The 24,161-nt window shown below is 43.4% G+C and overlaps 1 protein-coding gene across 3 annotated transcripts in view; it reads left to right on the forward strand.

Annotated features, from left to right (window-relative positions):
- Nucleotides 1-24,161, forward strand: part of ADARB2 (adenosine deaminase RNA specific B2 (inactive)) — a 312,048-nt gene that overhangs the window by 283,282 nt on the left and 4,605 nt on the right. For all 3 annotated transcript variants that reach the window (XM_083822952.1, XM_083822950.1, XM_083822951.1), the window contains 3 exons: nt 5,800-5,968; nt 16,910-17,091; nt 22,308-22,486. In XM_083822952.1, coding sequence (XP_083679078.1) covers nt 5,800-5,968; nt 16,910-17,091; nt 22,308-22,486 — 530 coding nt within the window. The remainder of the gene's footprint in view (nt 1-5,799; nt 5,969-16,909; nt 17,092-22,307; nt 22,487-24,161) is intronic.

Genomic DNA, 24,161 nt, shown 5'->3' on the forward strand with positions numbered 1-24,161 from the left:
CGTTTTGATGGTCTAAAATGAAGAATTTTCATTAAAACACAGTGGTGAGCTTTGCTATGATGGGGTAGCATTCTTACACCCTTCCTTCATTTACCAACTCTAACACCACTGCTTAAACCTGAAATACTAATTTAATTGACATGTACTTAAACCAGAAAAGGACAAATAATGCAGTCATTTCCTTTCTGTTCAACTGAAAAACTTCACATTTTTCTCATCATCAATGAGATGGATTAAATGCCACATATTGGTGCATTATGAATGGGCAGATTCCCTTCGCTTTCTTATCTGTACGTTATCTGTACGTCACTTGAAACTACTGACAGATGAGAAGTTATGGAAGAAGTAGAAATATTCATGAATGTTATCTGAGGATTAATGATGAGGAGAAAGAATAACATCCTAAAGGCAGCACCTTTCATCAGGCCATGGGGTACCTGACTGCTTTTCAAAGCCAGGACTTCAGCAAGAAAAGACTCATAGAGGAGGGAAAGGGTAAAGAAGTTCAATTTCAACTTTTAATTTCAGTTCCACAGATCACAGGTGTTCTTGGATAAAGTATGTGTTCAGCACTTACACTTGCATATCTGGCTTAATGACACGGTCCAAAACCAAGATGTGAACTGAGCTCTGGCACATGGTAGGCGCTGCATGGCTCTGGCAGTGGGCAGAAGAGCTCCCTGGAGATGTAAGAGGCCTCCTGGCCTGCATTTAAAAAGCATGTCTGGACTTTAAGGGATTCACCTCCACGTACATTTGACTGGTGTAAGCCAGGTGCGTGTTCCCAGGTGGAAGGATGCATCACTGCACTAGGCACGGAGGGAACTCTGCAGACCCTCAGACGAGACCTTTGCCTTTACCTGCCTGGCTCTGGGTGCGATGAAACCCACAACTCAACGTAGCCCTTTGTGAGGGGCCCTGTTCTTTTTTCCTAAACTCAGTCTCCTTTCAGAATATCCCTAAAGTTTCTTGCTTCCAAAAGCTGGGCCATCTCACCTTAGCCTTGCTCTCTGTCGGTTGCTAAAGCACAACGCGGCAGAGATTTATCTGGGCAGCCGCCTACCAGCAAAGCAGACGTGTCCAAGGCTCTCAGAATGCTGCGATGCTCACTGCAACACTTCCAGAGACTGCAATGGTGTTCATTTATCCAGCATCTGCTTGAGGAACGGGCATCTCTAACAACCATCAAAGTACAAAGGCAGTCAGATGTTAACACCTCTTTTTTCACCCCTTTGTTTCAAACCACTTTAAGGAAGCTTTATAAACTATGCTGATGAATGGAAGGTCCAGCACTGAGGGGAAAAAAATGCAAGATATGCTGCTTTATTTCTTCCTTCATGAGGAGAGAACAGCCTCCACTGAAGCAGGGAAATAGAAAATGAACCTCGGAGGCAGTCAAGCAAAATTTCAGACAGAGCCTTACTCATGTGATTCTGTTTAATCACCGTCCATTTCCTCTTCACTCTTCAACTAAATAATAAATATAGAGTGGCTTTTTCATTACCATTTAAGCCAGAACTGGTCCTGGGGAAAATGTGAAAATAAGGGTCGAGCCTTGAAATCAGTGGATTTCAAGATGCTATTTTGAATACAAGCCACCTGTGTAAATTTATAATCCAATAATTAATAATCCAGCACCTTTTTATCTTAGAAACTCTCAGGAGTAATTTCCACATCTGAGCACAGCACACATCATAAATCCACTCCAAATGATTTTTAAATTTGTCCTTTCCAATTCCGGTTTGAATTGACATTTTGTTCTGGTTGAAGTGGCATCCTCAGACGCCTTCTCCCCTGCAATTAGCTGAGATTAAGCAGTTGGAGGAGCAGCACAGCAAAGATCAGAAATGCTCGTAGTCACTGACGCTTTGATCATGCTGAACAGCAGAACAGCAGTAGGCTGTAGTTTGTGACTTTGTTACATAAACAAATATATTTCTGAGGCTGCTTTAAAATGGTCCGTAGCAGACTGTGCCAGCAAGCAGACTGCATTTCTTACTGCCAGCAAGCAGCTCGTGTGCTGGAGTCTGTCTGCAGCTCCAGTGCAAAACACGAGACATCTTTTTCTTTCTTCAATATTTGTATCTTCCTGCACTATTTGATGACATTAAAAAGGAGCTAGGTGTGTTGCAAATGCAGATCTGGATTTATTTAATCATTGCCAATCTGCAAGTACTCAGAGGTCTGGGTTATTAGTATTTTCTGTACATACTGCGGCTCTTTTTGGAGCATGGGTGCCGGCTATCCCAGTAATGTGAGCAGCCTGAGACAGGCAGCACAGCAGAGGGTTTTAGTCACACCCTATTCATTGAATTTAATAGCAGTTGAGCAGCTAAAACCCCTTATCGGTGCTGTGGAAGTGCATCCCAGGGTGAGCGTATGCTGGCCTCAGCAGCCTGAATCCTATCAGCTAATGCTGCCTGCTTGGCTGCACCCTGGGCAGGGCAAAGTTTGATACATGGGCTGAGTTAATGTGAGCATTCGGAAAGTGAGATGATCTGTGTAGTCTCACACACACTTCTTAATGCTTTAAAAAAACTTTATTTTCAGTTCCCGGTACTTGCAGGCCAGGTCTGAGATGCTACAGGAGCAACCAGACCTGGAGTACTTTGGCCTTTGTACATCCAGACAAATAAAAATTAGACAAGTATTCTCCTCGAAACTCATAGAAATGTTTAAGATCTTCTGCATTCAGCTTGTTGGCCTATGCTTTAGATTCCTCAAATGCTCAACAGCTGTTTGCAGGGCTGCTGATATTTTTATCCCTGAACTGGCTCTCTCCCTATCTCTGTCAGCACACTGGGGGATGCTTTGCCACACCCTAGATAATATTATATATATATATATATATATATAGTGAAATCAAAGTCACATACATAATGGGCTGCTCATCTTGTCATGTGGTCAATAAAATTCCCTAGCAGTTGCATGGCCCCTTGCACGTACGCAAAGCACATGGGGAACCAGTTGAAACAGAGTGGTCAAGAAGACCAGTGCTTGTACAGGAGAGGTTCCGAGCAGGAGCTGAAAAAGTGAGGGGAACGTAGAGAGAGGTCAGAAATGGGGAGAGACACCCAGCTAGAGAAAATATTCTTTAAAAAAAAAAAAAAGATGGGGAAAGAAACACTAACAAATCATTTTGTCCTAGGGGATTTCCTGCAGGTGGACTCCTGTGGTAGATCTTTATTGAAAGAATAACATCTGGCTTTCATAAATAGCTTTTGAGCAGTACCTTTAAATGAATTTGCAGAACAAGGAGGCATCATTATCTTCATTTTACCTGCGGGAAAGCTTAGGAAAAGAGAACCAATTTACTTAAAGTAAAACTTTCTTCCAGCCGGAACAGCAATAGCCTCTTGAGTCACTCTTCACTGCTCCCTTGGCAGAGGTCTGGCTCTGCCATACCTCCAGATCTCGGTGTGATCAGACTGAGGCATAGTGGCTTTGCCGTACATTTCCTCTGTTGCACAGCTAGACACATTTGTTAGGCAGAAGTGATCACTTTCTCCTTTTGTTGTCCAAATTTCATGCTTCCTTCCCCATCCCTCTGTTGTTTAATAATAAAACATGCTGCTCATCACTGCTCAGAAGCATTTAAAAAAGTTTCCTGCAGAGACGCCAGAAGAATATGGACCGGTTCCCAGACAGCTAATCCCATACACAGAGCATCCTCTGAACAACGCTGCAGGAGGGACCCCAGGCAGGAGAGCTGTACCTATGGGCAGCACACACAGCCATGGGGATGGTTTCCCTACAGAGCTGGCACAACCCAACTTGAGGGCAGAGGGATCTGAGACGTCTCCAAGAGGCTGAGATTTTTCTTTTTCTTTTTTTTTTTTGACCAAAGTTTGACAGTACCCACTGTGTCTCCCACCAGGGACACAGCAGGTAGTGGGGATGGAAGTGCAACAGCCAGTCTCCCCCAAAATCAGCTCCCAAAGCAGCAGTTTGCAGCATCTGCAAACTTTTAAGGTATGATGGAGCCTGGTTTTGGGTGGGAATCAGTTTTGGCTGTGGCCACTCAATCCAATCAATACCTGGTCCAGCCAACTGCCCACACGCACATTCCCCACATTGAATTTTAAAAAAGCAGGAAGGGATCCAAGAGGAAATGATCTGCGGGGGCTCAGCCACCACGTCGGCTGGCAGGTCACAGCTGACTCTGCTGTTCTACATGTGTTTGCTGCTTCCGCTAATCCCAGCGGGCTGAAGTGATTTGTTTTCCCATTCTCTTTTTGTAAGCCATCCATTGGCAGCAGCCAAAGTCAATCAATTGCTTCAACCAGAGCTCGCAGTGCAGGCAGCAGTCCTACAAGGCAAAGATGAGAAGTGGCAGGAGGGAGAGAGCGGGTGGCTGGGGAGCATCCACGGACCCAACCACTCATGGCCAGAGGTTTGAGCCGTCAACCTGGGACACCCCAGTGTTACTCTATGTGAAGAATGAGGCCAGGCAACCCCATAGCACACTGAGGGCTGAGGAGCATCACTTTCACCAGCAGGAACCTCCTGGTTCAGCTAAGGAGCTGGCCATGGAAAAATACACAGGAGACTTGCAAATATGGTCAAAATCCTCATGTCTGTAGAAGCAGTACTGCTTTCCTGCAAAGCGAAGGCCACCTTGTACCGTCTCTCCTTTTCCTTTGGGCTAAAATGTAAAAGGTCTGTTGAATGGAGAAGGTATTCTTCAGGTGCTCTCCAGCAAAACCCTCTGAGGTAAGACAGTGAGAAGACCCAGAGGATTTCCTTGCTTCTACATTGCTATTCTTTTACAACCAAAACACTCAGGAACAAAGAAGCATGATAAGACACTGAGAGTAATTTCAGTAATAACCTTTTATAAAAAGTAAAAAATTATGGCAAAGTACTTCAGAACTGTCACTATATTTTGCACTCACTGTATATCTGTGAGACAAGCTCACCGCGGCACAGGACACATGTATTAGCTGCTTGCCCTTCACCACCCCAACAGCAGTCACCTTGTCCTCAAATATGTGATATCGCTGAAGTGACGGATGGCAAAGGCAGAGACCAGTATGTCACAAGGCAGTAGTGTAACTCCCTTTAGGGGAAAAAATCCCTACAGAGGGAATTTAAGCAAACAGTAGTTACCGAGTTCTAATTTTCTTTAGGCCCAGAAGTTAAAACTTCGACTTTTGAGAATTTTCAGTGAAATTTCTTGGTAACAAACCACACCTCAGTTCTGAACTCATTTAGAAAATACCACTGAATGTCACAGCAAGATATTGGACTGGCCTGGATCAGACATCTGAGCCTCTGGTCACCAAACCAAGACCCTCCAGCCACTGGGAATTCCAAACATTTCCAAACAGCTCAATCCTATAAGATTGAAAGAAAAAGAAAAGAGAAAATTAGAAAAAGAATCGCGTTGTTTCTTTAAAAAGAAAATCATCTCTGTTCTTTTCAAATATGGAAGAGAACATCAGTGTGACCTCAATTTGTGTAATGTCAGTATATATGAAGGGGCTGGAACACAAGTCATGTGAGGAGCGGCTGAGGGACCTGGTGGTAGGGTGATGGTTGAACCAGATGATCTTGGAGGTCTTTTCCAACCTATGATTCTATGATATAAAACTTTTGATTTATGTGAAAAGCAAATCATGCTTTTCTCCATTGTACCCCTTTCTTGAGCTATACTTTCATCTAATTTTGCACCCAACTTCAAGGCACTCCACAGGCGATTGCAAATGCAAGCCATGGTATCACCACAGCCTCTCGGTTTCTTTCAAAAGTCATCCGAAAGCATCTAATTATTGCCATTCTTGCCTTTATTTTGTGCAGTGAACAGCAGCAAGCACATAGTGAGAAAATACCGAGGGCACCTCCGAACAAAGATCGAGTCTGGAGAAGGAACCATACCCGTCCGGTGCCACAACGCGGCGCAGACGTGGGACGGCGTGCTGCTGGGAGAGCAGCTCATCACCATGTCCTGCACGGACAAAATCGCCAGGTACCGTACCACCAGATGTGCGTGCATCACAAAGCTGTTTGCATGTGGAAATGAAGTTTGATGCCACAAAAAAAAACGATGGCTACTGATGGGGGAATAACTCACAGGTGCTGACAAAGCCTGCAGAAACAAAGACTGCCTTTGTATGCAAAGATAGACCCTATAAATAGGATGGAATGTAAATAGGACGTTTTCCCAAATTCTCCATGGGTCGTTAGTTGCTCTTTACAGTGTGACAAAAATATAAACCCTCTTTTCAGCGTTTTCTGCCAGTAGAATTTCAGTGTGCAAATAAAATACATCTTATTGCTCTTACTGGATCATTTACTGCAAAACTTGCAAACCAACCATCATGCAGATAAGCTTACCTCATCTGCACCAATAAAGTGCCCTAAATACTGTTAAGAATATTGCTAATATTTTGAATGTCATTGCTGAGCTCTCTTGTCACAGCCACCTCTGTGGCTTTCCACTCTGTCTTGTAAATATGACATATCTTTATGTAGAATAATTGCCATTTACAAATATTTCATAATTACTCCATGGTGGCACATAAAAATGTCATCGTACATGCCTTTCTCTGTTTAGAGCATTAACTGATAACAAATGATGGTTATCACAAACTGAAAACAAAGCGTGTGCAGTTGGATGCACACTTATACAATCGGTATATACCTCTACATGCGTGTATACTTATGCTCATAATTATGTATATAATGTGTATAGATGCAGCTCTCCATGTAAAATACACTACATTATAGCTATAAAAATGTAAATGTTATGATCAAATTCTCTGCTGGAATATCATTCCTAAGAACTCAGCTAAATTACAGCAGTTGAGAATTTGGCCCAATTATTAAAAGCCAATATAAGCAAAATCTTTTTAAAAAGTGTAAAGCTTTTGTTTAATGTAAATGTATAAATTATTAACTTAGTTTTAACCAGATGACCTGCTAAAGTTCAGTTGGTCTCTAGGCTTAGCAAAGCCTCGCATTTTGGCAGAAAAATGTATGACTGAACCAGCAAATGTAAATACTAACGGGCTCAAAAGACCGAACACAAAATCCACAGTCTGCTAAGTGTAATCGTCACAAATGTCGTGCTTGTATGACAGATAAAGAGCATCTCCTGCTATAATATTTTCATTTATTCATAAAGAGATAACAGAAAACCCAAACTGTTTTCAGTGGATCTCCAGCACTGTTCTTAGATGCAGCTGGGTTTTCCAAATTCAGAATCAAAAAAAAAAAAAGTTTGAGAATTGTGAGGACTGAAATATTGCACTCTGTGGTTTTGAATGTCATTAGCCAGTAAATTAAATATCAGCTTTGCAAACAGTATTACATTTGCTGTTGATGTGGGTGCTGACTGTAATACACACTCGCAGAAGCTAGTTTTTCTCCAAGCACATCTGCTAAGCACATTCAGTGAATCCTTTCCTTGTTGCCACATGTCTAAACAGCATTAATGTCTGTGAAGAAAAAAGAATCTACCACAATGTTTTTCCAGGATAAAAAAAAAATCTTGCAGGTCTCATCTTTGATATTATTATTCCAATATTATATGAATTATTGCAATGTTTATTTTGCACTGTAATTCAACTAGGCGTGGGATTTTCCTAGACAAAAGAAAAAAAAAATAGCAATTGTTAATCCCTGTTATGAACAGCAAATATTTACTCTCACCAGGGACAGTTAAAAGCTGTGAGAAAGGAGAGGGAAAAGTAACGTTTGTAGGAACGGTGGTAGTGTTGTGGTGCGACCAGTGCTTCAGAAGTTCTTTTCATGTTGCACCGTGCAAGGAGCTCCAGTAACTAGAAATGGTGGAAACCAGGGAAGAGGGGCCCAAAGGAGGATTTTGAGGAGAAAAATTCAGTTAATACAGTAGAAAGCATGGAGATGACTGGAAAAAAAAAGAAGAAAAAAAAAAAACTTTCTAAAAGCTTCTTGAGCAAATGCCCAAGGCTTTCTAGAGATGTCCCCAACCCCAGCTACACTTGCAATTCACAGTTTTCCTTCCTTTTTCCTCTTCTGGTCGCATCGTGAGACTTGGTTCTGTGATTCTATTTCCACCAGCCTCCAAACTTCATATCTTTGTATCGTAACTTCAGTTGGGTTCACAAGTTCTAGTTTGGGAATCACTGTGGTAGTGAAAGCAAAGCACCAATACAGGAAATGTTCACAAAAACATGTCTAGCATGGTAGAAAATAAGCAGTCCCTGCAGGGCAAGCCGCTGGTATGTTGCCAGTGATTTTTGGCTGCTAGAAATTTTATGTAGGGCTTAGCAAAACAAAGACTGGTGAGAAAAGGTTTGGGTATGACATATTCAATAAACTTCATCCCAAATTTCAGTTTACCATATTAAATACGATCTATGATCAATCTTTGTCCTTCTTATCCTCCTCACCCGTACAGGGAAGAAGTCAAAGGTTTCACCTCACCTTTGTGTCACCACATATAGAGTATTTTTTTGCCTTCATCTCTGGACATAGAAAGTACAGACGGGAGTGGAGTTCGGTGAACAATGATATTGCTGTGCGAGGGCCCTTTCCCCCCCTCTCTGCCCCAGTGGAGAAATCAGAAGGTGGTTTCCATGCTATTCTTCAGATTCCAAATATTTGCTCTAACACAATGACAGTTGACTCTTCAAATGTCTGCAGGATGCAGGAATCTAGTTTCACATCATCTGGACTTGTCTAGCAATGAGAAAAAAAAATCTCCAGAGCTGAAATTCATGTTTGTATAACCAAGATTTGACAAAAATCTGACTTGTATACTTTGGATTTTATTGCTTGTAAAAGCCCCTCAGGAGCACTGGGCTATTAGAGAATGTTTCCTCTTGAGAACCTAACCAGCTGCTAAAATATACATCATTTTGCATTATTTGCAAAGGACATTGCTATCAGAATATCAAAGATCTAAGAATAGAGAGAGTTACCCGGAAAAGTGAATAATATTCTATAAATCTTGTATCTAACAATTTATGTTATTTCCTGCTCAGAGGATAGCCACAAGCAGAGAGTGATTTAATCAGATTTATTTGTTTTTCAAAGGCATTTAGCAATTTTTATTACTATCACCACAAATTTGAGAGAATTTGATGCTTGGTATGCATTATTTGGGTACTGTGGCTGTGTTGAGATTGCAGGATAAACAGCCTGGTATTATACCTATTCCCTTACTGAATTAAAGCACAGACACTTCTAGCATGAATACTCATGTTATTTGGCTCAGGCAGAGAATTACGAGGTGAAATTCTGCAACTGCATTATAGAGGAGGTCAGACTAGATCTTGGTGGTTCCTTCTGGCTTTAAAATCCTATGCATTTATATGTGCAAATTTAAAGTTTGGGCTCTGTGAATCCCCAGATAACCCACCCTGAATGAGAGAGTGTTAGCTTTTACACTCAGAACTTTTGTGAGTCTCACAGTGCAGCTAAAGTCAGTTCAGCCTTTTTGTGCCACAGATTTTAGGATTAAACCATGTTCTTTAGACCCGAAATTCATTAGTTACACTAACACCTAGGATTTTGACTTTCTTTTCTCTCTAATGTAATGTACACTGTGAAAAAGAGCAGTATCATGAGCTAAATAATTCTGAAAAAGATCGACTGTTTGGGGAAAAATGTGAGTAATTTAACATTTTCTTGATGGTAATCAGAAGTTATATTATGGATTTTATATCAGCAAAGACATCGTAGGTCAACATCACAGCCCTAAAAAAGCTTAGTTTTTCTTTTTTCATGGAACCAAACCATTCATACAATGGACTAGACTAAAATTCTGTTCCTCTTGCTTTCTCACACCAAGGCTGGACATGGAATCAGCTCGTATTAGAAGGTCAGTGCAAAGTTAATGCTTCTGCTGGTGGAAGTCTCCACATTTGCTGTCCAGGAACAGACAGATGTTCGGTGGAAAACTTACAAGCACACACACTAAAGCACATGCAGTTAGATAAAGGATGTGTCTAGAGTTCCGCTCCTCTTCAAAGATTCAGGTGCAGTGATCAATCTTTAGGAAAGCCCAGCACTAAATTCTCACCTTGGACCCTCGTAAATGTTCAGAACAGCAAGGTCTGAAAGGCACTCAGGCTCCTACTGGCCATGGGGGTGAGCTTTGCAGCATTCCCTTGGTGCCCTGGGGCTTGGGGACGAAGGCTGTCTGTGTCCCTTTCGGTGACACAGTCCCCAGCTGCACAAAGACATCCCAGAGCCTCCACTCTCCCCTGCACAATTCTGCTGGCTTCCCACGACACACCAAGCATATACATGCACTCCAGATTTGCAGGTGATAATTCGCACAAGCAAATACATACATATATAAAACAAGAAGTTCCAAATGTCTCTACTTCTTTTTCTTAAAGTAGAAGAAATATACTGAAAAAAAATATTAAAGAATGGTATATTTCTTTTACTGAAGTCCATCATCCTGTGGTTAGATTTATAGAGGAAAGACAGAGTCTGCCACAGAGTCCAGAAACTTCCTTCCTTTCCATGAGCTTTGTCTTCTGACTCATGGAAACTCTGTCTGAGCTTCAGGCCAAGCTCCTTCCACCATGACTCAAGCCCTAGTCCCACCATGCCCCTGGTTTGCCAACACGTACTGTCTGTCCTTCCTCCTGTATGGTTTCTTGCTCTGCACTCTGAGCTCATCAGACTTACACATCTCATCACTAGCACCTGGATCCTTCATCTTCCATGCAGATAAAGTGAAGAAATTATTTCTCCCATCATCAGCCAACCCATAATAGCAGGACATTCCCCCCTGAATAGCTGCACAGAAAGGTTTAATGATGACCATTGCCTGTGGTTTGGTAGAGAAGTACAATAGCTCCGGGAGTGCAAGGAGGAGGCCACCATGACACAGCAGCCTCATAGCATAAACCAGTGTTCCCAGGTCATTCATCATTACCATACAAATGTGTGCAAATTTGAGGATCTGAATCCAACTGGTCAGTGTTAAGGTTAACTTAAAAAATTGGTTCTTGTCTGGGTGTCCCTTTGGAGGCTGAGTTTTACAGTGCACTGCTCTTCCCCAAGAACCTCTTCCTTGATACACCTCAGCAACTGGACTGGAGATCTTAAGCTGACCTAGGTGATGTATTTACTCTGGAGAGGTGCCAGCTCTCCGTGCATCCAACTTGCATCTAATAGTGTATGAACGTACCAGTAAATGCATGAGACGAGGCGCTTGTCCTCTTCCAGAAGTTGGCCTCTGCCAACTGCCAATCCGCAGCTGCCCTTGCAGGGTGCAGGCCTGAAGAACGTGTTTACACAGGATTTGAAGGAAACAGTCCTCACAAACATTGTCTTTATACAGCAAATAAAAGCCAGAATTCGGCGTGTATCTTGTAAGCTCTGGCCTTAAAATTGTTTTCTTACTACAGCTTCTTAAAAGGTCACCTTTAAAAGACTGTGTATTTTCTTGCTACCAGGTTAATGGTCATCAGCTTCCTTGTACTTCACAGAAACAGTGGCATTAAGCCTGGAGGTTAAATAAGACCTAGAACATCTAAATTATACCTCCCCTATAAAATGTCACAAACAGTAACAAAGGACCTCCAAACTTGGCATTACGGCCCTGACAGTCTATTCCTGTCCCATGGATAAGGTTTGTAGTTTACATTGTAAGCTAGAGGAATCTTTTTTGAGAATATCTTCAGAGTATTGCAAGGTAATGCGGTCTTAAAGCACTGTTTCAGGATTTAGCAGTGGGAATCTGAAGAGCACTTTACAAGATGATTTGGGCACATTAAACTATATTTAAATGTAGCGTATAAAAATGCAAGACTAAAAGTCAGTGTTAGAAACTGGCATTCTTAGATCTATTTTAGCGTTAGCCCGTCGACCAGAGCCATTGTTAACAGAAGGCTGAGCCTGACAAGGTAACTGTTAAGAAAAGCTACTTCAAAGGCTGCATATTAATGTAAATGAAAATCAATTAGCACAGCGAGATCTTCAATTAGAGATGATTTGTGCACATGATTTGTAATTCTCCCTCTTAACCCCTTTCTGTGTGACTGAGATTTCAATTTCAATCTTTCACCACGAGGTATATTCCAGAAAACATATATAAACCACCCACTGTTAAAATACAGATCAAAAACTAATGCACTAGTTCCAGTTTCCAAACCAATAATAGCTAAATGGTCATATAAATAGGAACACCACAGGTGTTCTGCTGAGCACAGGCCACCGTGAATAACAATTTATATTGTGTGAAGCATAGCTGGAAATATCGGTAATAGAAACTGTGGTACAGGAGGTTAACAACACGCCAAGTGGGTAAGACTTAAAGCTCTTAATAACGACACAAATAGTGTGTCTTTTATTAAAAGCCTTAACAAAATAAGCTTTGAAATTCATCAGCAGTGCGTTTTAACAGACGAGGTTTCCAAAGGTCCCGAGGAGACACTTCAGCCTCAGCTTCGACGGCAGGTGGACACTGCTCCCCAACACATTGTGAAGCATCGATGCCAATTTCTCCACATCTTAGTTTTGAAGCGATTTGAGGGCAGGCAGGCACCAAAGTTTCTCTTTGAATGATGCCACGTGCTAACCAAGGCTGAAAATATCTTGGGGGCGGCTTGGGGATGTATTTCCCCGAACGCCTCGCCGGTGGTGTTGGTTGGCGAGGAGCGCAGGAGCCGTCTGGGGCTCGGTGGGGCCGGGAGAGCACGGCGTCTCATTAAAGAAAGGCTGCCTTGGTCTGGGATGCCTCCCAGCTCGCCGCTGGCATTTCCATGATTGACAAACAGGCAAAAATATATTGATTTAAGGATTATCTATATTGAAAACCAGACGCTGGATTTTGTCTTTGTAAACAGTGCAGTAATATCTGCTGTTTGAACAAAAGGAAGGGTATTCTTTCCTTCCATTTAAGCACCGAAAGCTCCCATATTTAGGTGAAAAGGGAAGACATTTGTTTTTGTTGATCCTGCTTGCTGAAGATTTTGTTGTGCTTTTTTTTTTTTCAATGATCTGTGACTAAGGGAGCAGTGGGTTGATTTTCTCTTTAGTGTAAGGGTTATTAAGGAGCACACAGCATATAAGTTATTAGAGAGATGCCTGGCCTTGAAAACAGCCCTTAAAATCTTGCTCAATTAGGAAAATTCAGAATGATACAGCATATTTCTTCATAGTGAGAAAAGTCACTTTGATATATTGAGGACCCAAAATGTAACACTGCATTGCTCTGAATAATAATTTTATTTTGAAAAGCTGCATTTGAAGTGAGCACTTTGTTACAGATGGGAACACAGCTACTTTCATGCACCTAAATTAGGCTATAGAGAAATTGCTCCTTCAGAAATGAACACCCGTATTGATAGCTTCACTGTTGCTCAGAGAACTTTCCTTGTCATCCACCTTAAAAAAAAAAAAAATGTTAGGTGCTCAGTTATCAAAGGACCAAGTTTTGTTGTTACAATTCAGTGCAGTATTCGTGTTTGTTGGTCAAGGGATGAACACCACACAGAACAAGAGACCTTCCCCCCAGTATTTGTCAGTTAAGTCTATTCCTTTTGCAAAATGCTGAACTGGCAGCCCGTTAAGGTAGGTCTGTTTATCCACAGACCAGAAACGGAATAAGTGAACACTCCCCCCATCAGTAACATGCTTTTCCTGTGCTCTGAAGGGCAGGAGCGGCAGTGCAAGGGTCTCGTTTTGCTTGGTCAGTTCAGCACAGGACACCTCTTTTCCTAGGGCTTGTGCTGGCATGGTGGGACTCGTGCACATGCTCAGGGCTGCTTTCCAGAATGAAGCAACCAGCCAAACACTGAACCTGGGCCAGACTTGCAAGCAAAGCTCCTTCTTTTTTTTCTTTTTTTTTTTTTTTTCTTTTTCTTTCTCCCTCTTCCCTGCATGGTTGCAGCCAAACTAAGGCCATGCCAAACCGGAAAGCCACCAGCCCCCCGTCACTTGCCCTCGGTAGCAGTGCCGGTGCCACCCTCATCCTGTTTCCCCCCAGCCATGAAGGTGGACACCAGCCTTGGTGTTGCTCAAGGAAATCCATCAAGACATCCAAGCTGCTTTCCCCTCTGAATCTTGTCTTGTCGATGTTGGCACCTTTTCTGCTTTTTTTCCCCTTTCTACCGCAGGATGGTATCTGTTTCTAGGACAGCATGGTTTTTACACCACCCTCTCCCCACCAGGCACGACTTGCTCTTGTGCCATGTATGTCCCCTGTTTTATTCAGTCTCACCCCTCCACCCAATCTGTCTTTTAGCCACTTTTACCTACCACTGCTGATATAGGAGTTTTGTGCCCCCACCCACCCCACCAAACCTTTCTGGGTCTTCTTTTGGGATGGGAATAATGCCACAGACATCAGCAAATCGTGCTGCCTTTCCGCCTTGATTTCCCAGTGTGTATAAAAACGGGGTTTTACCTCCCTTAAGCATTGTGAGAATTAATTAATGTTTATGAAATGCTTTTGACACATAGGGGCTGACCTGATCGTGCTTATACTATGATTTACAATAATGTAATTCCATTGACATCCCAATCCCTTTATATGCTAGGGTGAACATGTTCAGAATTAGGCAGAGAAATATCTCTAAAGAAAAGGCAGGTTCCATGCAAAGAATTTAAATGAAATAATCACTATTACCTTGTAATTTATGATCTGAACACTATTTCCTATTTTGGTAAATAAAGCTCAGATGATTTCTTGTGATGTGCATATCATTAAAATTCCAATATTGTTGAACATATGTTGTTTTTCTGTTTAGCTGTTTTTATTCTCTCCTTCAATCATACTTTTTTTTTTTTTTTAAGGAAATGTCAAATATTAAAAACAACACCAAAATCTCACAAGCTTCCAACTGGACAGAGATATCACTGTCTAATTTTTTTACTGTCCTCAGAAGCTCATTTGAGGCATAGTGCTGTTATCTGAACTCAACTCAATTTCTTAAGCTTGCATTATTAATTTTGCATCATGGTAAGATATTTATTCAAAGAGGCAGCTAGTTCTTTCCTTTAAAAGTGATGTTATTTGCAGGAATGACCACACTTTTTTTTTTCCGAAATGAAGTTATGCAAATCTGATCAACTAAAGTAAATGTTTCATAAAATCAATGACTGTTTAAATTGTGGGACTAAATTGTTTGTATATAAATATTACCTTTTATATTCCATTTGAGTTTTATGTAGATGAACACATTACTTTAATGACCTGCATTTACAGAGGGAGACAGGGAGAGTCTGACTCTGAAATCCTCGGCAGCCAGATGGCTGCCTTTTCTTGCATGAGATTAAAAGATGTTTCTCATTCACAGCCCTGCTTCGGAGGCAAATTAATATAGCCAGCTAAATTGCTTGTGTTTTTGGAATAAAATTTAAAGAGAACTTTTTAAAGCAATTGGTGTCACAGGTTCCTAGAGCAGATTGCTCTCCAGGTACAGCATGCTGGTTTTAAACATTCAGTAATTAATGGAAAGTATTCCGTGTTAATTGACTGCTTCAGGAAAGGGAAATATAATGACTCCTTATTAATCATGAAAAGAGACATACAGCACTGAGGCACTGCAATAATTGCACTAACGGTTGAGAAATGTTAATTAATGAAAAGAACAATGATGTAAGAAATTAGCTACATAATGCTTGCTGCTGATGGAGATTGTGCTTTAAACACATTATTTAGCATGGCAGCCACTGGTTGTTGCCTTAAATAGCAGGCACCTCTCACCCTCTACTTCAGTCAGCCACAGAGTTCCAAATGTTGCCGGTGTTTTGGTTTTTAATGAGCCAAAATACACTCTGCAAAACTACATTTTCCGAGGAGTTTTCAGTTTGAACTCCTGAACTCAAAACTATTCAAACAGATTGACAGCATTCAGCTTACATAAAAATATTGTCCAAGGGTAAGAGAGCACGTTAGTGTTTGTGTGGTGGGGAACAACTCCTTGTTAGATGGGCTGAGCTGAGCAGGTTTGCTACAGAAGATAACTGCATCACACAACATCTCGTCCTCTTTTTTGTTTTTCTTTTTTTTTTTTTTCCAATTTTTAACCAGTCACCTGTCCCCTGAAGAACTCAGAACCCATTCATATATGTGCCTAGCATGATGTAAAAACGTGTAGGAAATTAAAATAAATGACGGTTCTGGCAACTAATCCACTAGTAAGGAACTCAGTCATAAACAGACTGAAGGCCCCAAGGTTTTCACCATCATTTTGTTGCACCTTTGAGACAGCAGCAAGGTGAGACAGGTTCGTCTCTGGGAACAGTTTAGAACGAGTCAAACTGTTGGTTACAAATAAATTGCCTATCAGGAACAGGATTTGTTTCGTATAGATGTCTTCATATCTGCATGTCCATTTGTGCAAGGAAATGTCAGCCTATGAGGTTCTCAAAAATTATTCAGAAGACCTTTGTGATAATTTTGGCAACCTAAGTCACGTGGCATCTTGCCTTTATGAATAGGGATGGTAGTAATGTAGGACAAAGGGTAGGTAAAGGTAGAATAACAGAAGCACTCATTATAGCTCTACCCTTGCAATTGAAAAAGGGTATGTGCAGAAAATAAATAGATAGATAGATAGGTAGATAGATAGATAGATAGATAGGTAGATAGGTAGATAGATAGATAGATACATGGATTCTGCTAAAGACATGCTAAATTAACTTTAATCAAACCAAAATGCTTGTATAAAGAATAGTTCTTACCAGGAAGCCTCTGCAATAACAGAAGACAGAAATACGTCCCTTGAGTCAGTGGCATCACAGTAATCTAAAAACATTGTGTGGGGAGAATCAGTCCTACGGGAGTATAATAAACCATCAGTGCAGTGCTTCATGCGTGATAGGACAAGGACAGGAGTGGTTTCACCCTTCATCCCTCCAACCCATGTGTTGGCCTTTGCTGATTTTCCCAGGGCTGCTCTCTTGTGGCCATTCCTCCACCGTGTGTTTTCTCTCTCCCGAATTTCTTTTCCAGATGGAACATCCTTGGGCTCCAAGGTGCGCTCCTCAGCTCCTTCATCGAACCCATGTACTTGCACAGCATCATTGTGGGAAGCCTCTGTCACACTGGTCACCTTTCCCGGGTAATGAGCCATAGAATAGAAGACATTGGTCAGCTGCCAGCTTCGTACCGGCGCAATCAGCTGCTTCTCAGTGGTAAGCGAACACCTGCCTGCGAGACAAACGAGCCCCTCTCCCACTGCTAATTGCGCAGGTCACTGACAGGAAACTTTACATGTTTGTGAGTAAACGATTAGCCCGTGCCTTCTTTTTTCCTGCTAAGTATGATTGTGTAGAATGAAGAAACATGCTTTTAAATTCAGTGACCATGAAAAAGATCAGTAGTGGATATAAGCTGACTAGGAAACCCGTCAGTATACTAAGTGGGAAAAAGGTATTCATAATAAAAAATAAATAAAAAATAATAAAAAAGAGGAAGTGTTCAGTACATTTTAGTTTAAATCTTTCATCCTGCTCTCCCTCACCCAGAGAGGGTACAAAGATGAAGAGCCAGGAGCTGTCCTCACATCTCTGGACCCATGCATGCAACCCCCCACCAGTGCCCCTTAGTTGGAGCCCTGCTCCTTCACCAGTCGTACTCAGGGCAAATGGCCATCAGATGGCTGGGGGTTCATGCAGGAGGCCCTGCCTGCTCAGGACACCTCCTGGAGGCATTGCTGCTCCCTGCTGAGCCTGCTGCCAGTTTTGTGAGCAGCTTGGTGGTTCCCAGCTATTTTTTGGGCTTCTTCCATTGCCACCACTTTTTTCCAGCCCTTCTCCCTACCCCAGGTCTCTGGTCCTTTCTTCTTCATCTCTCCCCATCTCCACCCCAGCTTCCTTAACCCCCAGCCAGGCAGCAGCTGCCCAGCCTCATCCCAGCAAAATCCCACAGTCTTGAATGCCTTTCAGATCCCCATGAGGCATGTGAGTGTAAGGACACCAGCTCTGCACAGAATCAGACCCTTATTTTGCTCTTAGACACAGATAACTGTTTTCCAGGAGGATTCACTGAGACACCGGTACGATGTCAGGAGTACAGAGATGGGAGGTTGGGATGCTTTAGTGGGGTGTAACATTGCCTTTCATAGCCCTCTAGGTCCCTAAGTCAGGCAAGTGTTGTTTTATCCTTTATCTATTTCTTGTTTTTTTGTGGTTTTTTTTCTGTTTATGTGTCCTTGTGACAGAATTAGTTTAGCTGAGGCAGAAGTGATAGTTTAGCCACTGGGGAAATTCTCAGGTTCTGTGTGGTTTAGTACATCTGGTAAGTGTAATATGCATGTATGTGTTATAAGGTGAATAGGTCAAAAGGCTTATCTTGTTTGAACAGCTTATCTCAATTTTTAACTCTTCAGTGCAGCTAGCCAAAGCCTGTGTAATGCAAGTATGCAGGAAACTGTGCTCCACACTGCTCGCCCTCCTCCGTGTCCCTCCTGCCCTGGTCCAGCCTGGGCACCACTCAGCCCCCTCTTCCTTCCCACACCACACCATGGGAGGGAGGAAGGAAAAACCTCCCCACTTCCCAAACCTGGTTGTTATTTTGCTAACACACCCCTGCTTGCAGGAGGGATCTGCATCTCCCGGCGGGGAAGCTGTTCGCATCCCGTGCCTCTTCTGCCAGCCCTAGGTCATTGCAAGCCCACCCATACATTAAGATCAAAATCACACCCAGCCTGACCCGCTGGAGGACTGAAAATGCAACAAGGGATTTAACCACAGAATAGCCATTGTTTGGCTGGGTTGGACTTGCAGAGAAGACGTAATGGCTCGAGTGTGTATTTATATCCATGAGTAATTGCCAGAGATTTCAGGGCAGTTAGAAGTGCATCAAAGGGGCACTGGTGGCACTCTAAGTAGCTGCATGCTTCGTGGCTGGCTTCCTCCTTCCCTGAGACTTCTGTTTGAAAAAGCTTTCGCTTTGCTTTCAGAAGTGTTTGTGGGTTTTCTTCAGCCTAGGAGAAGCAGTGGGAGGAATCTGTCTCTCTCTGTCTACATTGTTTTTGTCTCTAAAGCCATTATTTGTAATCGTCCCTCCCCCACAAGTCCTAGGGAGCCCACACTGCAGCCCTGCTTAAAACTTACATCACCGAGGCTTGTGCTGCATTTCTCTTAGCTGGAAAACTGTGCCGACAACATATTCAGTGACTGTGGGAATGACCACCTACCAAAAGCCGTACCGAATTCATTAAAGACCAAACCACAGCAACCTCGACCAGGGCATTCCACCTCCCCCTCCCCTCGCAGGGATCAGACCAGCTGGGGATTTTAAATTGCAGGAGACCTCCAATTATAAGGAGACTGATTATTTTGGCACTTCGTCATAATGCTACAAGCATTTCAGTGGAGAGAAGCATCATACTGTGTGATGAGATATCGTGAAATATCTCCTTGGCCCCACAGATAAATAATCAGTAAGCTTTTCTACTCATAGTAGTCCCGGCCAGATGGAAATCCTTTCATTCACTGGAATTACTCTTGGGTGTGTGTTTTAAAAGAAAGAAAAACGCTCTTTAATTTTTATTTCTCTTTCTCTTAAGACTGAGGCCGTTCTAAAGGGTATAGTGAAGAGGCGAGAGGCTTTGCTAGGAGGGAGAGGAGAATGAGAACAGATTTCATTTCATATCCCACAATGCTCAAGTTCATATTGCTTGTACAAAGCCTTTTCTTTTCCTTCAAGTTCCTACAGTCTCCTATTGTACTCTTTGTTGTGTTGGTTTTAAGGAGGATGTTTTACATAAAGGAGAGAAAATGATCTAGATTATTTGGGAGTTACCTTTCAAACAAAGTCAGAACAATTACTTGTCAAAAGGAAAACTTGAAGAAAAATGTTACAAAAAGGATCAAAAACAACAATCACAGAATATATCCAGGTCTGCCATCCCATTTGCGTCTGGCATGAGTCTCATGGTGTTTGCTTTGAAGCCTCTTCTCTTGCATTCAGACAACGATGTGAAAATATCTTCCACTTACCTAAATATGCATACTGACATATGATAGCTGGGAAGAAAAAGTGTGAAAGCAGAACTGGCACAGAGCATTTTCCAGGCATAATGCAAGCCCCCTGCTCTCAAAGACACCCACCAAGAGCAGAGGGAGGTCTGAGGCTGGGCATGGGACGGGGTGTACAGCCCACACCTCCGCACTGGTGGGCACCCACAGCCTGCTCTGGCCCCAGTGCAGCTTTTCTGTTTCCTCTGCGCGGTGGAAACGCGGCCTTCTTACTGATTTTGTCATCCGTGGCAGCTTCTCACGGGAGGGTGTTTGCTATCGCACTTTTTGGCACTCATTCTTTTTGGGTGCTATCTTGACAGAGCCGATGTGTAGTGTCAAACAGCAGATTTTGATCTGTTTGCATCTTGTTCTGTACAGAGGCGTTTCAATAGCTCCGGGAGCTATCTGATTTTCAGGCTTTCAGTTTATAGTCTGTTGCCTAGGTGAACTGGAATCTTAGATGCAGACTGATCTGCTATATCAGGTGGAAAAAAAAAATTGAACGAGGTATTAATACGCCATGAATGTGTTTACAAATCCTGGGTGAGGTTATGATTTAGCTGTAATTCTCTTCTACACGGTAGTGAGTTCGGTCCCAGTGACTGAGCTGATTTCTGCAGTTCCAGCTTTGCCACCAGTACAAAGTGGATGTGCCATGTATTCTTTTCCCTTCAGTGGCCACACTTCTCTCAGTGTGTGTGCTCAGTCCCGCCAGGCTCTTGCAGCTCCCTCCCGGGGCAGAAGGGACCATGCTGGAAGGCGCAGAAGGGAAGCATATCCCTCGCTGACATTGCTGAGGGGCCGCAGGCAGGAGCTGCCATGAAGGCAGCGTCCCCACCACCACCAGCCCTGCACAGCCCTCCTCCGCCATCACAGTCCCTCTCAGGGGCTTATCCAGCTCACCATGTTTAAAGGCAGTGGCAGATGCCTCATTTCTACCAGTTCCCATCTCCTTCCACATCATCCAGTGCCCACGTTGTCCAACATACTTGGACTGCTTCAGATTGCTCTGTCTTTTCCAGCTTGGGAAGCTCCAGATGTTAGCTGTCTGCTCCCAGAAGCACTAATGAGCAGGGCGAAGCAGAGCTCACTCCTGTACTGGAAAATAAAATACGCACTTTATTCCTCTTATCTCCTCACAAAGACTAATCTTTTCCTGGTTTCAGGCACGAGAAGAGGGAAGGAGGTAGACATCATGAAAAGGATGATGCTCAGTAAATGATTAAGAAGGGTCAGGAATACACCTGATTAGCAATAACTCTGGCACACAGACATCCACAGCTGACCTCGCAGCCTACCCTCCATTAGAGCCAAGGGAGATCTCACCCACGTAGGCTCCATAGTGGACTGCAGATTGTTATTCAGATGTCCAAAATTGGCCATGTGAATGACACAGAGGTCATTCAGTCACCACAGGCAACTGAAAACATCACTGCTGTAACTGTCTAAAAGTAAAGATGTATCACACTTAAGCATGTCCGAAATACTGCCATGGTGAATTTAACGAGATCTTGAAGAGATTGTCGCTTCCATAGAGGGTAGGCATCTTGTGGGCAGACGCAATGCGAGGAGTGATTTTATGTGTTGGTCTGTGGTGTCTACAGGATCTTCATTAACTTGGATATAATAATCTCTCTGTGGTGCTCGAATGCATCTTTCATATTTTCTTATCCCATGTTTATATCACCTATGATCAAGAGTATCCATCATAGAGAAGGTCCCCGCAATCGATAGCAGTTAAATACACCAGACCAGGAAAAGCTCACTTGAAGGAACTCATGGCAAAAGCAATTTGTTTAGTTCCTTTAAAAACTGGTCATTCCATTAAAGCCTTTCTGGAAGATTTCATTCAACAACCATGACACTGCTGTCAACACCATACATTACAAACTGAGAGAGTGAGAGTTGGGGTTGTTCAGCCTGGAGAAGAGAAGGCTTTAGGGAGACCTTACAGCAGCCTGCCAGGGCCTAAAGGGGGCTGCAGGAGAGCTGGGGAGGGACTCTTGGTCAGGGGTGTAGTGATAGGACAGAGGGGAATGGCTTTAAACTGAAACAGGTTAGATTTAGGTTAGATAAAAGGAAGAAATTGTTTACTATGAGGGTGGTGAGGCACTGGAACAGGTTGCCCAGAGGATCTGTGGCTGCCCCATCCCTAGCAGTGCCCAAGACAGTGCTGAGTGTCCACACAAGCAGAACTGGGGGAATTGCACGTTATCTCTCTAATGTGCTCAGACCAGTCACATTTAACCAGCAGTGACAGGAGCAAGAGCACGTGCAGTGCATTCACCCAGGGACATTGCATGTGCCGCAATGAACGACCACATGTTCTCAGCCTCTGAAGGTTTGGTGCTCTGGGCGTTACTGGTGTCCTTCTCTCCTGCCAGGGGTTAGTCATGCTGATGCTCGTCAGCCTGGAAAATCTCCTGGCTTCAGCGTGAACTGGATTGTGGGGAACGCCGACCTGGAGGTTATCAATGCCACAACGGGGAAGAGGAACTGCGGGAGCCCCTCACGGCTCTGCAAGCACATGTTCTTCGCTCGATGGGCAAAGCTTCATGGCAAGGTAAACCTGACGCAGTGACGGAACATTGCTGCCTGCCCGTGGTGGTCTAGTCCTTACCCAGGAATCAACCCTGTCTTGGCAATCTCATGGTAAGAGACCCTGTGGGGTCAGCTGCAGTAGCTGAGAGCACAGAGAAAGCCAGCAGCAGAAACCCAGGCAGGTTCGGAGGGGAGATGGGTGTTCTGGCTCTCCATGGCACTGGAGCCAAGCTCAAATGAGCAGTGAAAAGCCAAGACAGTGCTGAGTGTCCACACAAGCAGAACTGGGGAATTTTTCATGTCTCACCCCAAGTATCTCTTTGTCTCCAAGGGGAGTGTTCAACTCACCAAGTCTCAGAGGCCTGAGGGAAGTATTTGTCATTGCCCTGGAGGCATCTACATCACTTCATTGCCTACACAGGGGTTTAGACTCCCAACTTAAACTGCTCCCAGTCTCACCCAAGTTAACTGACAGAAGGAGGTGCTATGGATTACCCATTCCCCTCTTCTTCCCCACTCCCCCAGATGAGTTATTTATTACTGATAAATCTATACAATGACAAAGCTGTTTGCCACAAGGTGAGTGACCAGGTGCTGAAGGCTCTCTGATTTCATTACCCTCAGCAGCAGTACAATCTCACGGCATTAAAACTACAGGCTGTATTAGTTAAAATAGCCACCAGTCCTCAACAGCCCCACTTTCTCTAGGAAAGATGGCCATGAACTCCCCTTATTTGAAATGGCACCGTGGTCAGCCTGCCTTCACGCTTCACTTTACTTCCCACAGACAGGAGTCAGTGGCAGGTCAGATGGATGGTTGAGAACTAGAAGGTGGAGCTTGGGGATGTAGGAAATGTAGGAAGAAGCTTGATGTGGAATAAAGAAATTAAAGCAAAAAGAGTTCAGGCAAGAAAGGAGAGCGAGAGGGAGTGGGGAGCAGGGAGCAACCACCTCCTGCCAGGGCCAGGTGGGTGCCTCAGCACCTTGCTCTTGCTGACAGGTGGGAAATGAAGCTGAGGAGATCTGGGTACGAGCATTTTGAAACAGAAATGGGCCTAACAAAATGAGAACATTTTCTGCATTCAGGCTCCAAGCCAACCCAGGGAAAAGGGGTGTTTTTTAAAGTAATTTCAAGCCAATGTTGTTGTTTTACATGAATAGGATTTGGCAATTTATCAGGGAGCACATTGTCTCCTGAATGCTTGTATGAGGCATTTTTCTGTCATTATTCCTGGTTCTGATGTCACTGTTTCTCCTCTTGCCTAACCTTTCAAGGAGGTGCTGGTGGAGGCAGGGACCAAGGCAGCAAACCTGACCCTGCCACCTCCAGGAGGAGCAGCAGGGAAAAAGCAATGCGTCTCCAGCCCTTCTCCTTTCACTGCTGTAGTGTTATTTTGCTATAATGAGGCTTGTCCAGAATCATTCTGTAGTCCATGTAGGGTGAGAAAAAATGAGGACAAAACAAAAATGATTTTATTAAGTGCCCAAACCTTTTTCCAATGGGGAAATGAATGGGAAAGAACAAGGCAGAATGATGGCAGGGAAGCCTGCAGCCGCTTCCACTGCCAAGGTCATCCAGGAAGGCATAAGGACAGGCATGGTGGGGAGGTGTGAGGATGAGCTCAAAGGGCTTGTTCTGCTCTGCAGGACACCCCAGGAAAGGAGTCTGATGGGACTCATCCATACCGAGCAGTAGC

This window comes from Anser anser (assembly GCF_964211835.1).
Source record: "Anser anser genome assembly, chromosome: 2".
NCBI lineage: Eukaryota > Metazoa > Chordata > Aves > Anseriformes > Anatidae > Anser > Anser anser.